The 16,213-nt window shown below is 39.0% G+C and overlaps 1 protein-coding gene across 2 annotated transcripts in view; it reads left to right on the forward strand.

The window, feature by feature from the left end:
- Nucleotides 1-16,213, forward strand: part of RAD54B (RAD54 homolog B) — a 67,800-nt gene that overhangs the window by 41,640 nt on the left and 9,947 nt on the right. For both annotated transcript variants that reach the window (XM_031050518.2, XM_031050520.2), the window contains exons 5-11: nt 632-919; nt 3,806-3,968; nt 4,689-4,914; nt 12,533-12,740; nt 13,278-13,417; nt 14,007-14,297; nt 15,207-15,382. In XM_031050518.2, the coding sequence (XP_030906378.1) occupies nt 632-919; nt 3,806-3,968; nt 4,689-4,914; nt 12,533-12,740; nt 13,278-13,417; nt 14,007-14,297; nt 15,207-15,382 (1,492 nt within the window). The remainder of the gene's footprint in view (nt 1-631; nt 920-3,805; nt 3,969-4,688; nt 4,915-12,532; nt 12,741-13,277; nt 13,418-14,006; nt 14,298-15,206; nt 15,383-16,213) is intronic.

The following is a 16,213-nucleotide window of genomic DNA, read 5'->3' on the forward strand; positions in this document are numbered from 1 at the left end:
ATGCCCACCTGATGGAGTCCCTCAGGGGACATATTAAAATCCGTCACCTCCCTGGTAGGTTTTCAAATGAACACTCTGTTGAGCTGATTGATAAATCCTGGCAATAATCAGAGCATATATGCTTCAGAGTATGTGTAGACATAAAGATTTCAGATGCATATGAATACCTAATTATAAAAAGCTAAGTCAGAATTATTTTAAACGTAGAATATTCTGTGTAGGTCAATAGCAAGAGGGGCTAGTGGTGTTCTTGCTAGGACATGAAAAGAACAAAAGGGACCTAGAATGGTCATTAGTTTTGAGCAAGTTTAAAACTAAGGTGAGCTGTCAGATTGTATGGTATGAGGCTGTTTTTTATAAATTCCTTTCAATAGGTATTTGACATTCAATAGAATTATTGTGGATAACGATGATTGAATATTTACTGAAATATTCTGCTATCTACTCAAATGGAGATTTCCTTCTGTTAAGGAGGGAAAGACTTTCTGAGTTTGTATGTGTAATTATTCAAATGCTAAAGAATCGAATACCTGTTCATAGTTTTTGTTTTGCTTCCTGCACATGAGTACTGGTGCTATGGAAGTAGTAATGTCTGTGTTGTCCTGATTGATATATTTTTGTATTCTTTTAGGTACTGGATATAAATCTAAAGACCTAGACAGTCTTGATGAAGGTCAAACACTGATGGTTGGAGGAAAAGAAATTGAAGTGATGGGTGCTATTTCAGCAGATGATTTCAGCAGCGGCAGATGTTTTCATACTGGAATAGGAACTCATGATGTAGTTCCAACTGCTTTATTTCAAACTAGCATGAAACCATTCAGTAAACCATTCAAAAGTATCTGTCAACCCAATACAAAAGAAAATACGCTCAAAGATTCTCAAAGCTGCAGACCTCGCCACAGTCCAAATGCTCCAAGTAAGATTCAGGTTTTTAGGTTTCTTTAAGCATCCTCTGGCTCTCAACCAAAATTTTCACGTTCCCCAATGAACTACTGAGGTATTTCTGACATGAAGTACTAGTATTTCTATCAATACCATGTTAGGATTTTATCATGTGTGTTTCTAACAAGTTAAATACTCTGCATTGCATAAAGCTTCTCATAGTTGTTACAGATGGCTGTAGATGCAAGTTAGTTTCTGAGAGTTTTGCCAAGAAAAATTAGTTTATTGATCTGAGAAATAGTCTGACACATACTATAAGTTCTGGATGAGTTCCAGCTTCCTACTGGGGTCAGTGAAGCACTGACATAATATGGAAACAAAGTAATTACAGTGGAGAATCAATAATCATAGAATCCCAAACTGGTTTGGGTTGAAAGGGACTTTAGAGATCATCCAGTTCCAACCCCCTGCCATGGACAGGGACACCTCCACTAGGCCAGGTTGCTCAAAACCCCATACAGCCTGGCCTTGAACACTTCCAGGGATGAGGCATCCACAGCTTCTCTGGGAAACCTGTGCCAGTGTCTCACCACTCTCAGTGAAGAATTTCTTCTTAATATCTAATCTAATAAATCTAAATATATCCTCTCAGTTTAAGGCCATTTCCCCTTGTCCTATCCCTACATGCCCTTGTAAGAAGTCCTTCTCCAGCTTTCTTGTAGGTCCCCTTTAGACACTGGAAGGTTGCTGTAAGGTCTCCCTGGAGCCTTCTCCTCCAGGCTGAACCACCATAACTCTCTCTAAAACTTATTATAGAAGTTAAGACAGATTCAAATAACTCCTGACAGTGCCTGACCCTTCACAGCCAGAGAGCGTAACTACACTGCCCAATCTCAACCTGAAACATTTTGGTTAGTAATACTGATGTACCATGTGCTGAAGAGCCACGAGATTTCACAACTTGTGTAGAAAAGGCTGGTTAAGTAGTTGTAGAAGAGGGATCCTGTAAACATTTGATAGCTGCAGGAAGTGGTGTTGCTTATGTAAACAAGAAATACTCTTGTATATCAGTAACAAACCATTTAGGAGCTATATTCCGCTGGTGGCTTTACCTGTCAGGTGTAAGGTAAAAATGATTTTAAAGAAATGTTACAAAGCTGAACAATGCATATTTAAAAAGAATACCGGTATGTTCTACATTGTTAAATTTATACCTCCATCCTACTTCTTACCTTGTATCTGGATACAAGGCCTGGGTACTGGGACTTTTCAAAGCTGCTAACTGACTACTATGTAAATAAACAGTGAAATCTTAAGCAAGTGGTAATGAATGATACCATTGGCCCTTTTGTAGAGCAGCTTTATTAACAACAGCTTCTGGTCTGCATTCAACCTGATTATTTTGTATCGAAGAATGATCCTTCCTGCTGTGCAAAGATGATACTGCATCAGCTTTCTAACCTGAAACCTGGCAAAAAGCTGATACATTCAACACTCAAATTAGCTTCTTTGCTCTTTCTCTGTTAAAGAGCTACATTTTGTTCTAGCTGTTTCCTGTGTCTTGACTTCTGGGGAATTTGTGTACTTCCTGTGAGATTGAGAGCCCTCAACATATCAGTAGGTTAGACTCTCAGTTTGAGTTGCTTACGCAGGAGAAGCACATAGTTTATTTAACAGCTTCTTGTGTAACCTCTTTCAGAAGCCATGGAGATATTTTACAAGACCACGACCTTGGTATTTGAACTGTCAGAAGTTTTTATGTTAAGGTCTATGACTATAGTTGAATAAAATGCAGCTTCTTCAACATTACAAATCCATTTATCCCTGTGCTCAGCAAAACAGAGCACAATTACAAAGATGTAAAGCCACATCTTTGAAATATGATTTCTAAGCTTTTGGTCTATTGCTCATCCAAGCCTTGTTTCTTCCCCGTCTCTGACCTAGCTGCAAAATATGTTAGGAAAGTTATCTTTCTGTCACTACTGGCTTTTATATATATATATCTACACATACATGCGATTCGATGTAATCCATCAGAAGTCAGCCCTTTGTCAGTAGAAAACCAAATCCTCTGAATGATACAGCCCTTCAACCAACTTATTCCCATGAGTAAATTATCAACATAGATCTACTCTGTAACATAAAAAGACCAGCAGTTATAAATTTCTTTCTCATTCTGTCCTCTGGCAATACAACTTTTCAGTGGAGAAGTATGGCACCAGTATAAGCAACCCAGGATTGACACTGTCTAGCAAAACGATGATGTTAGTTTGTAAACAAATTATGGCAAGCAAAACTGTTATTCAGTTGTAGCCCAGTACTTCATGCTCTCTTTGCCTCTGTATGTCTTCAAACCTGTCATCTTCATTTATGCATGCACTGTGATAGCCTTTGTCAGCTTACTCTCAGTCCTTCCCTATTTTTTCTAAACAAATTGTTTTCTTTTTGCCTCTGTTTCTCAGGCAGAGAAGTCTTTCGGGGCAGCTGCAAGAATATCCTCTTGAAATATAGTGTCTAGAATTTATGTAGGTCATTGTTGCATGTTTTTTCTTAAACTTTCAATTCAGAAGCCTTTTAGAACTTCTCATTTGACTCTGTGCATTCAAAGTAATCATGCAACATTTATTAGGTAGGCAGTTTCACATAATCATAAAAATCCCCCCAGATTTTTCAGTTGGTCACCTTTACCTTTGAGAAAAATACAAACTAACTGAAGGATTTTTTGTTTAGAAGTCTTATCTAAATGCTTTGTTGGTAAATACATTTTCTGCCTGGGAACGGTCAGTTTATTAAATGGTATTTGTAACAGTCATTAGGTCATTGACTTTATTCTGTAGCTAAGTTAGAGAAATAATGTCCTTTGCTAACAGACTAAAAATAACATTTTTGTGCAATACTTGCATATGTTTTGAACTTCAAGATGCTCTAGTTATGCCAAGACCAAATGCAAGTCATCAGTGGATGTTCAATAATGCTGGTTTACCCATCGTGGATGTAGTTGTAGATCCTTACATTGCAAATAATCTCCGACCACATCAGAAAGAAGGAATTATATTCCTGTATGAATGTGTAATGGGAATGAGGTAAGACAGTAATTATCCTTTTGACTTTCAATACCTGTAATATTTTCATGCCTGTGTTCAAAATTAGACAATTTGAATGGAAAGATTTGAGCATTTGTTTAATTAATTCATTAATTTTGCTAATTTCCCCCCAGCAAAGGTTGCACAAGTTTTTTCTGACTTGTATGTAATATCCTGTTTACTATAGCTTTCCCAGATGTGGTGAGAAACTAGTGTACCAGAAGATCTGTCAGGTCTACTGCAAATACCAAGTCTTGTAAATATGGATACAGTCTAACCCATGTTAAAGAGCGCTGCTTTCTGGGATTTATAATTCATATAGTTCATAATTATGAATATAATTTATAATACAGGTATTTAGAATAAAAAAGCTGTTATACCAACCTGTTGAAAAAAATAAAGTACTGTTTAATGTTTTCTCAAGTCATAAATTCCTGAAGTTATAAAAAAGTTTGAAAAATCTTAGATAATAATCTTAATTCTAAAAGCAGATTTAGGCTATTTGGTTGTGGAGTACTAATACATTGATCTAGAAAGTGAGGAGTTTCACTCTAAGGTTTTCCAGTATAACTAAATTAAGACCTACAGTAAGGCATATTAAGTATAAATAGGTTCTTTATACTCCAGAAGACAATCACAAGAAGCAATTTCTTAAACCAGCTGTAAATAAGTATAGCTATGTCTTTTAAAATGTTACCACCACTCAATTATACCTTACAGAGTTAGTGGAAGATTTGGAGCTATTCTTGCTGATGAAATGGGCCTAGGAAAAACATTGCAATGCATTGCACTTGCCTGGACTCTTCTGCGTCAAGGGGTCTATGGATGCAAACCTGTACTAAAACGAGTGCTAATTGTCACCCCTGGGAGTCTGGTAAAAAACTGGAAAAAAGAGTTTCAGAAATGGTTGGGAAGTGAAAGGATCAAAGTCTTTACAGTTGATCAGGTAAGATTTATTTCCAAAAGGGGTTTAGGTCACGTTTGGCTTAGAATATAGGACTTGTGATTTTTTTATCCTCCGTTTTATTTTCTTTTAGCCAGAGTCCAAAACTAGTACTACACAATTAATATTTATTTGTAATACTTAATTTCTCGTTCAGGTTATTGCCTATATGGGCATTTAGCCATCAGTAACCAGATCATACCTAAACTCACCTGCCTGTGTAGCATATATCTGTCTTACCTTTCCTCAGGATTCCCATTTGAAGATCATAGAATCATAGAATAGTTAGGGTTGGAAAGGACCTTAAGATCATCTAGTTCCAACCCCCCTGCCATGGGCAGGGACATCTCACACTAAACCATGTCACCCAAGGCTCTTTTAAGTTTAACTTTTTAAGTTTTCACCCCTTACCCCTTGTCCTATCACTACAGTCCCTAACGAAGAGTCTCTCTCCAGCATCCCTGTGGGCCCTGTAAAGCTGCTCTGAGGTCTCCACGCAGCCTTCTCTTCTCCAGGCTGAACAGCCCCAACTTTCTCAGCCTGTCTTCATACAGGAGGTGCTCCAGTCCCCTGATCATCCTCATGGCCCTCCTCTGGACTTGTTCCAACAGTTCCATGTCCTTTTTATGTTGAGGGCACCAGAACTGCACACAATACTCCAAGTGAGGTCTCCCGAGACCAGAGTAGAGGGGCGGGATCATCTCCTTCGCCCTGCTGGTCACGCTCCTTTTGATACAGCCCAGGATGTGGTTGGCTTTCTGGGCTGTGAACACACACTGAAGCCAGCTCATGTTCATTTTCTCATTGACCAACACCCCCAAGTTCTTCTCCACAGGGCTGCTCTGAATCTCTTCTCTGCCCAACCTGTAGCTATGCCTGGGATTGCTCCGACCCAGTTGTAGGACCTTGCACTTGTCATGGTTAAACTTCATGAGGTTGGCATCAGCCCACCTCACAAATGTGTCCAGGTCCCTCTGGATGGCATTCCTTCCCTCTAGTGTATCAACAGAACCACACAGCTTGGTGTCATTGGCAAAAGATGTAAAAGGTGACACACTCCTCTTTGTGCCTCTTTGGTTTAAGGAGCTTTCTGTTGACCATCAAAGTGCACATCTTCCCTGCTTTCTGTACCAGAACATCTTCCTTGGCTGCCATGTACTCCATTTCTATGGTAGTCACATTTCTTCTGTACTGAAAATTATTCCTCTTTATTTTGGCTGTCTGTTTCAGGTTACTTTGGAAGGTTTTTCCCTTTACTCTCCCTGTAAAGAATCAGGTTTCTCTACAGATGATTTAAAATCTCATGAGTGACCAAGCCTAGAGTCTCAGTGTTAGATATGTAAATATCTTCCCTCTCTAGAAGAATGCAGACAAGTGTAAATCTTTAATAAAGAAGTGGGATGATGCTGATCCCTGTCCCCTCCTGTAGTGGAGCTGTTGCTGCTGGTAATGACACTGCCAAGTTCCTGTAGGGCCTGCATGAATCCCGTGTGCTGACAAAGTGTTTAATCTTTTAATCTCCTTGGTATACCTTTAGGGTCTTGCCTTTGTTTTTGAAACACAAAATTCTCTCTGTCCTTTATTACAAAGATTAAAAGTTCTACCACAGACTTTGCACTTCAGTGACCCTTATTGACCACATCAGGCAGAAAAGCACATCTGGCCAAGTAAAAGACAAAGGAGTTCAAGGAGTGAGGCTGTAGCATCACTGACTGAAGGCTTGGGTTTCTCTGGAGGAGAGCAACATCTTGCTCTGATTATCCAATATGTCTTTCTTGCCATGTACATTTTCGCATTAAGCATGGCTCAATATCTTGGTTGGAAGGTTGTGTACCCTCAGGATCAGCATTCTTGAAGCTGTGAACAGGAAACTTGCTCATGCCTTCATTAATGCTTCTGAAGCTTTCAGAATCAATCTCTGTATTTTATAATTTGCCATCCAGTACTTCTTTTCCTAAGACTTCTGATCCGCATGTCCCGGACTTTCGTAGCAGAAAAGGAACAGAAAGTTGTTTAATAGACTGTGTACATTCAGCAATTTGCTGTACCCCTACTTTTTTCTTGGTCCTGTGTATTTGAATTATGCCAGTCGGAAAAAGGGAAGAAATTATAGTATCTGCATTGTTGCTTGCAACAAAGATAAAGATATTTATTTTCCAAAGTTATTTTTTAATCTAACAGTTCCATACATGTTGTTTGAAGAAACAAATAGTACTTCATTCTAAAGATTACCCAATTCTTATATCAACCAGATTCTCTTTTAGTTTCTTGCATTATTCTTACTTGCTTTGTGGAATAGTGAATATTTCAGATGAAATGGAAGTTTTCAAGCTATCTTTAAACTGTTCTGTAGGGCGTACAAAATTTTGTAACAATGATTATTTCTTTGAATTCCACTCATTATTGTCACACCCTTGAAATGACTGAACCTACTCCTCTTCCATTGAGGACAATCCACGTGTAAGAGGATTGCATCATCTTTGCATCATCTGCTTTTTTTAGTCACTTGTTTCAAGGTGTGAAATTGAAGCTAACTGACTTGTCAGGAACTGTAATGTAATATAGGTTAGGATGAGAAACATGGAAGTTTCTAAACAAAATGGATACAAGGCAAAATATAATAGGGCAACATTTTTACCTGAAGAGGTAGTTAGAAATAATTGAATGTTTTCTTACAGTTTTAATGAACAGTGTTGGGAGGGGAAAACCTGATTTTGCTGACAGTTACTATGCCCAAAATGACAGTGGCTTTCATTTTCTTTTAACCTAAATAACTTTAATATTCTTACTCATCTTGTTGGAGCCATTTAGATTGAGGACACTCAGCAGCTTTTAAGATTGTGTTCTCAAATAGCAAGGAATACATTGTCATGCAAAAGGGAGACACAATATGACTTGCCTGGGGTATAATGAGGCATTTCAAAATAATTTACTGTCTATCTTCTCTGGAAAAACAGCAATTACCATACTGCTATTTCTCCAGTATAACTTAAAAGGAAGAGGTTGTCTCAAAGGTTTTTTCTATTCTTGGCTGTAAGGAATACATTCAAAGAACTGTCAGACTTTTAAAAATGTGTGAGGCATGTTTTCCTCACTTCCACACTGAAACACCATGAACTGATCCTAACCCTTCAGTAATGGACTCCTCGAAAAACCAGGACATTATCTGCTTTTGAAATGTGATTACAGTTTACTTCTGTTAAAACACAAATGTCACACAGAGGGCATTGCTTTTAAAATGAAGGTGTCCCCACAAAGGTTGCATGTAGGACTTGTTAATCCATGTTATCAGCATTTGAGATGTGTTTGAGAGAATAACTTCTTTATCTATTTGCAGAGTATCACTTCTACCAGGGTTGTTTTGGTTGGGTTTCCAAGTCAAGGTATCTGGAGAATTAATTAATTATTTACATTGCTTCATGATTCAGCTTCTCTTTTTTTTCTCGAATTTACACTTCACCAGCTACATTGGATTTGGGCTAGTGCAAAGAAAGGTCTTTTCAAAGAATAAGTCTGGGACACTATAGAGCTCTAATACTGATTGACAGTTGCTCCATATGTGGCTCCGGGCAGCTCACTTAAACCTGTCAAGTCACTTTGGGTAATTGTTAAAATGGAAGCTATAATACATACATATCTTGCAGCAAGCTAAGAGGATGAATTAATTACTTGAAATTAGCTTGTAAATTTATTTTAATTTTTAGTCCATCATCCCCTGCTGTTGTTACATACAGCAAGGCATATAATATGTTTAGCTGCAGGAAGCTTATAATACACTGGGACTCTCCTGATTTTTTAATCAGGTTCAAACAGTCCAGAAGAGTTGATGATTTACCAGGGGAGGGATGTTGGGGGCAGTTGCCCAGTGCCTCAGTACTTTCTCTATAGTCTCATCTGACAGCCCAAAAGTGTAGGAAGACAAAATAATTTCTGGGCACCTTGTGATGTTTAACCATCCCAGCAGAAGGTCAGAAAGGCATCATCTTTCTCTTCAAGACTGCAATGTGGAGGCTGAATACTGGGCAGGGACAACATTGGGTGTTGCCTACAGTGCTTCTCTGTGTCTATGTTCCTGTGTTGGGAAATTCACTGCTCCTATTTTGAGAACAGTAATAAAAAATATGGCCAGAAAACAGGCACTTAACTACAGTCTTGGAAGCAGCAGGAATGCTCGGGTCCAGTCCAAACACCTGGGGAAATAGGTGCATGCCCTTGTTACTTGGTTTCTCACTACTCCTTGCTTCCTCTGACATTTGCTGGGCCCCTTCATGAGCATGTGGGGACTGATCTACCACAAGGTACTTTGTGAGATTAATGTGACAGATTTGGCCCATAGATTCATCTGAATCACTTACTAGGAGGCTCTAAGGGTTGTGATAATTAAGTGGTGCCGCTTTTACAGTGTATTACACCATCTGCTCCAGACTTAGTTGTCTGTGTTTGGTAACTGATCTTGTTTGGAAATAAAAATACCTTCCAAGGCTCTAGCTTGATTTGCTTTCACAGTTAAAGAGGTCCTTCAGCTTGTCAGCTGCACTTACAACCTGCTTTGTTAGTGAACACTGTTAGGAAGTAGAAAGGAGTATGCAGGGAATTAATGTCTGGAGCCAAGGTGAGGGACATGCCTGGAGTAGCTTTTTCAGTTTTCACACATAGCAATCCTGGTACCTTCACAAGTCTGCACAGAAATGTAATTATTACTAGGAAACCTTTTTGGAAGAAGTTCTCTGTCACATTACAGTGACTTTTTATTCAGTATGTTTATTTCCTTTAATAGGTACCAGAAGTCTGTTAAAGGAAAAGGGTTTGAAGGGTATATAAGAGTGGAGGGGCTCACAGACATTTTCTGATGAGTAATATGGGGTTTAGAAATCAACTGCATTTCTTTACCAGTAGACAGACATGTTTTCTGGGGCTGGTTATGGGCTCTGTTTTCTGAGTCCCAGGCTGCCCTTACCTGTTGGCCAACCCATCAGTATTAAGGGTTTGTAACAAAGTTGATTGTAGAATCATCATAGAACACCAGGTTGGAAGGGACCTCAAGGATCATCTGGTCCAACCTTTCTGGGCAAAAGCACAGTCTAGACAAGGTGGCCCAGTACTCTGCCCAGCAGAATCTTAAAATATTGGGGAATCCACCACTTCCCTGGGGAGATTATTCCAGTGGATGGTTGTTCTCATTGTGAAAAATTGTCCACGTGTCCCACTGGAATCTCCCCAGCAGTAATTTGTGCTCATTATCCTTCATCTTTTCCATGTGTCTCCTTGTAAAAGGGGTCTCCATCTTCTTTGTAGCCACGCTTTAACTACTGGATCATGGTGATAAGGCTTCCCCTGAGCCGCCTTTTTTTTAAGGCTGAACAAACCCAGTTCTTTCTCTCAGCCTTTCCTCATATGCAGGCTTCCCAGTCCTTTGGTCACTTTTGTTGCCCTCCTCTGGAACCTCTCCAGCTTTTCTGCATAGTGACCAGCACTGAGCACAGTGTTCCAGGTGTGGTCTGGCAAGTGCTGAGTAGAGCTGGATGATGTCTTCTTTATCTCTGCTGGTGATGCCCTTATTGATATAACCCAGCATTCTGTTGGCTTTGTTTGCTACAGCAGCACACTGCTCACAGATATTGAGCTTGTTCTCCACCAGGACTCCCACGTCTCTTTCCACAGAGCTGTGCCACAGCTGGGTAGATCCCAGCCTGTGCTGCACTCCTGGATTATGTTTCCCCAGCTGCAAGACCTTACACTTTTCTTTTTTGAACTTCATAAGGTTTTTTGTTAGACAACTCTTCCAGCCTATGCAGATATTCCTGTGGGGTGGCTCTCCCTTCCATAGTGTCTACTTCCCCACCCAGTTTGGTATCATCAGGAAACTTCATCAGGGTACACTTGATCCCATCATGCAGATCATTTACAAAGACAGTGAACTGTGCTGCAGCCAGCATCAGTCCTTGGGGGACCCCACTGGTGACAGGTCACCAGTTTGAACAGGAGCTATTCACTGCTACCCTCTGTGTGCTGTTAGTCAGCCAGTTCCCCACACACCACTCAGACCAATTGTCTGGACTATAACACAGCAGTCTCTCAAGGAGGCTGTGAGAAACTGTATGGAAAGCCTTGGAGAAATCCAGGTAGACAATATCCAATGCTCGCCCTATATCAACCCTGCAGGTTACTGGACGTGATCAGGTTGGTCAAGCATGATTTGCCCCTGGTGAATCTGTGCTGGCTTTTCCTAATCACATGCTTCCTTTGACCTGTGATAGATGGCCCCCGACAGGATTCGTTCCATGTCTTTCCCAGGGACTGAAGTAAGACTGATAGGCCTGTAATTTTGTGGATCTTCCTTTTAAGCTCTTGTTGTGAATGGGGGTGACATGAGCCTTCTTCCAGTCTTCTGGGATGTCCCCTGATGTCCAGGACTTTTCAAAGATTGTGCAGAGTGCCCTCACAGCAACGCCAGCAGCTCTCTGAGCACCCTTAGGTGGATTACATCAGGGCCCATCAATTTGCAGAGGCCATGCTCCTGTAGCAGTTCATGTACCAACTCTTCTTTCACTTACAGTGGGTCTGTGTTTGCATTAACCTGGGCTTTTGTTCCCAAGGCCTGGGGCCCAACAGTGCGAGTAAGGACAGAGGTGAAGAAAGCGTTGAGAACCTCTGCCTTTTCAGGACTGTTGTTGAATAACTCCCCTCTCCTGTTTAACAACAGGCCAGTACTTTCCTTCTGTTTCTGCTTGTTATTTACGTACCTTAAGAACCCTTCCTTGTAGTTTTTGATGTATCTGGTCCACATCAATTGAGCTTTTGCTTTTCTAATTGCATCTCTGTACACCCTGGCAAAGCCCTTGTAGTTCTCAATGGCTATTTGTCTGCTGTCCCATCTCTGAGCCAACTTAGAAGCTCATAGTTAAGGCAAGGGGGGCTCTTGGTCTTCTTACTTCCCTTACCTTTAAAAGCAATGAACTGGTTTTGTGCTTCCAGGAGAGCATTCTTCAAAAACTGCTAGCACTTGCTAGTTCCTTTGTCCTCCATGGAAGTTCTCCATGGAATCCTTCCCACCTGAGCTCTGAGCAAGCTGATGTTTGCTTTCCTGAAATTTAAAACTTAAAACCTATTCATCAGGTTCAATAATATTCATATCATATTCAATAACATTCCGTTCAAAGCTACAAGGGGAATTTTGGTAGAATGTAGTAGCTTCCTAATGGACCACATCACTGCAACTTGAAGACTGAGATCGCAGAGTGAATGTACAGGCAACTACTTATGCCTCTTTGTTATCTTGGCTTTAATTATTCATTGGAAGCTTACCTAAATGCCAGGACTGTAAAGCTGTTACAGGGAGCCTGTGCTTTTCACCATCACAGTAACTTGTCTCAGAGGATTTGAAGGCCTAAAAGAATAATAAATTTTCTTTTAATGAGGTTGTAAAACTCTAAACTGCTGTATCAGATCCCATATTTCCTTTGCAAATTAGGGAAGAATCAATAATCCAGACTCATGAAGGAGACAGTAAATGTCTTGTGTCATGCTAGAAAAAAAATCTGTAGATACTGGATGATTAAGGAATATAATGAGTGATCTCTGAAGAAATAATTCTATGGTATATTTTCTTTTATGCCTGCAGGACCACAAAGTAGAAGAATTCATCGCTTCTCCACTTTATTCAGTTATGATAATCAGTTATGAGATGCTACTGCGATCTTTGGATCAAATTCAGGCTATAGAATTTAACCTCCTAATCTGTGATGAAGGACATCGTCTGAAAAATAGCTCTATTAAGACAACTACAGTCCTTGCTAGTCTGTCTTGTGAAAGGAGAATTATCCTTACTGGTTTGTATCTCTACTTTTAATATTTCACTATGTTAATACTGCTAGGTTGGCGTAAAGGAAAAAGATACTGTAAGTATGACAGAGGCATGGTATAGTTTTGGGCAATGGATATTAAATGTAGAAGTCTTGAACTTGTAAACACAAGTTATTTCCAATTTTTTAAATAAATGCAAAATTTGTCTATCTTCAGGAACAAGAAAGGAGCCTGGGAACTTCTGAAAGGGAATCAGGACTCTTGTTTGCATACATTCATTGCTTTCCTTTATAGTTATATAATAAGGTTGATTTAGAATGTGACTTTTTAATCCCTTTGTCAAAACAATTAGATGTGCAGTCTCTTTAGTTAGGAGGACAACAACTTATTAATCATGAAAAAGTTTGAGATTAATTCAGAACTCTGAGAAAATTACATTGAAACAAGAAATCTGTTTTCAAAATGCATTCTCAGCATTAAACCCTTCATTCAACAATTTTACCTACATCTGTTTCAAGAAGATGTTACCAAATGCTGATTTTTTTCTTTTCTTCTCTTTCCAGGTACTCCAATCCAAAATGATTTGCAAGAATTTTATGCATTAATAGAGTTTGTGAATCCAGGAATACTTGGTTCTTTATCCACATATAGAAAGATATATGAGCAACCAATTGTCAGATCTAGAGAGCCTTCAGCAACAAAGGTAATTATTTAAAAAAATGCAGTTATAGAAGAAAACTCACAGCACTGTGAAACTTGCTTTCTATGGAATAAAATGAAACCCAGGACTACTAGTAGTAGCAAAACCTTTTTACCTTCCTATTTGAAACAAATTCACTTGTTCTTCAAAGGGAGCAGGAGGAATATGTGCATGTTGAGATCACTTAATTTAGCATCACCTGTTAATTAGCAAGCAGAAATTGTCCTTCCAACACCTCACATTCCCAAAAATTCCATGTGCATTACCATGTGATGATACTTTATTCCTTCTTAGTTTCTCCACGGTACTGCAAAATCGGCATGATTTCATTGCATCTTGAGAAATTATAGAACATAATTAAAGACTTGGATGTCTTCTGAGACATTATCTTCCTTTAAGACTTTAGAAACCAGACCTAGAAGTAAGCTAATGCAGTACTGCTTGTTGGAGAAGAATGTCTCATTACAGACCCATGTCAAAAAGTGGTGTCTTACTTTTAAAACATTATTTAAAATCACAAATTAAAATTATAGCAAAAATTATTGTGAGATGAAACGCACAATCTCATTAATTTTGTGCTTTGTTCTTTTAGGAGGAAAAAGAATTAGGAGAAAAAAGAGCAGCTGAACTCACACGCCTTACTGGACTCTTTATTCTAAGGAGAACACAGGAGATAATAAACAAATTTCTGCCCCCCAAAAAGGAGAACATAATCTTTTGCCGACCATCAGTACTGCAACTTGAATTGTATCGGAAGCTGCTTAGTTCTCGAGTTATTAGGTTCTGTCTACAAGGCAGGCTGGAAAACAGTCTTCATCTAATATGTATAGGAGCTTTGAAAAAACTTTGCAATCATCCATGTCTTCTCTTTAAAGCTATAAAGGTATCTATTTGTGTGGGGGTGGGTGCCTGCAATTAGTTATTTCAGCAGGCAAAGATCACTGAAACTAGGTTATGGTCAATGTGCATGTTACTTGAGGTCATATCTATATTCTCACATATAACTTGCTTTAAAAGATCTGCTGTCAAAAACATAAGTGTTAAGAAATCTGAAAGTACTTGGGGAAGGTATCTCACCAATTTCCTATTGCTTTATGAATATTTTCTTGTTCTTGTAGAATCATAAAATCAGTGAGGTTGAAAAGACCTTTAAGATCATAGAATCATAGAATAGTGTTGGAAAAGACCTTAAGATCATCTAGTTCCAATCCCCCTGCCATGGGCAGGGACACCTCACACTAAACCATGTCACCCAAAGGCTCTGTCCAACCTGGCCTTGAATACTGCCAAGGATAGAGCATTCACCTCACCACCCTAACAGTAAAGAACTTCTTCCTTATATCCAATCTAAACTTCTGCTGTTTAAGTCCTTTACCCCAGGACTGTCAAGTCCATCAGTAAACCATGTCACTACAATAGAAAGAATAAGCAGAGTACTGACTTCTCCATACACCACACCTCCAAGTTTTAGATAGGGCTTTGCTGTGAGTGTACATCTATGTGGTTGTTTAAGTAGAGAGGTAGAAGTAAAACATATTTTTCAGTTTTAAGTATTTCAACTTTCTACTCAGCTGCAAAATCATCTTAGATTAGAGGGTGTAAACACAATAAACACTACCAGTGTTTAAAAAATGTGCTTTCAATCCAGTACTGGGAAATTGTGCACCCATGATACACTACTTTGTGGTAGCTTTTGGTGCCTCCTTTTGTCTTTGTAATATGAATATAGCAAGTTTTAAAAATCCCAAACATGTTAGAGGGGATATGGAATTGAATCCTTTTTTTTCTATAGGAAAAAGGCTGTGATCCCATGGCTGATGAACATGATGAGTCCAGCCTCTACAAAGGTCTAATAGATGTCTTTCCACAAGATTATACTTCAGACACTTCCTCTGAAACAGATTCAGGAAAATTGCAGGTGCTGGTGAAGCTGTTGGAAGCAATCCATGAGCTCAACTCTTCGGAAAGGCAAGTGTGAAGGAAAGGTAAAGGGAGGTAATGGGAGTGACCTTCTGGATATTGTTCTACTTTTGAGCTGTATAAACACATAATATTCAAAACTAAGGCATGCAACTGTTTGCAGAGGTGCCATGCATATTTATGCATTGTAATCCTGGCTCTTCCTTCTTAAATTATTAAACTAGGTTTTGCAGCTGACATTATTTTCAAAGATGCTCATTATATTTTTTCCAGATAAAGATACTTCTATTTTTCATACTGAGTTCCAGCAAATAAAATAGTTTGCTACAGCCCCTATACTATGACATATTATCATTACTTGCAGAGACTTTCCAATGCTTTGTATCTCCTTGAGGAGATGTATTAACATATTAAATATTTTAATTTGCACAAAAATATTTTTAATTGCTAGATTATAAGTTATTTCCTCTTTAATCACGTTTAACTGCTCAGTGCTTGCTGCCTTTTCTGTTCAGGGTAACCAGTCTCAACAAACATACTTGAACAACAACTGCTTATTTCTTCTCTAGTAAATGCCACTGGCATGTATGAAAACCTCTGTTATCACGGGGTAATAGGATGCACATGGTTAGCTACTATGCAGTTGCTGATTCATGAAAATCTCACATAACCAAGTAGCCCCAGGATAACTTTTTTTATGGACTCATGGCTTAAAAGCCCAGCTTTTCCAAAAGTATTTAGCTTTTAACTTTTATTTAAATTGGTGCTTAAATAGGGCATGCTGTAATTCAGTAGTGGGAAGTAAGAGCAGATGTCTTAGCACTGATGTAATGGAATTTGAAGATGCTCTCTTTTTACAAATTAGAAAGCTAAGCCTGT

The sequence above is a fragment of the Melopsittacus undulatus genome, chromosome 1 (assembly GCF_012275295.1).
Source record: "Melopsittacus undulatus isolate bMelUnd1 chromosome 1, bMelUnd1.mat.Z, whole genome shotgun sequence".
Taxonomy (NCBI): Eukaryota; Metazoa; Chordata; class Aves; order Psittaciformes; family Psittaculidae; genus Melopsittacus; species Melopsittacus undulatus.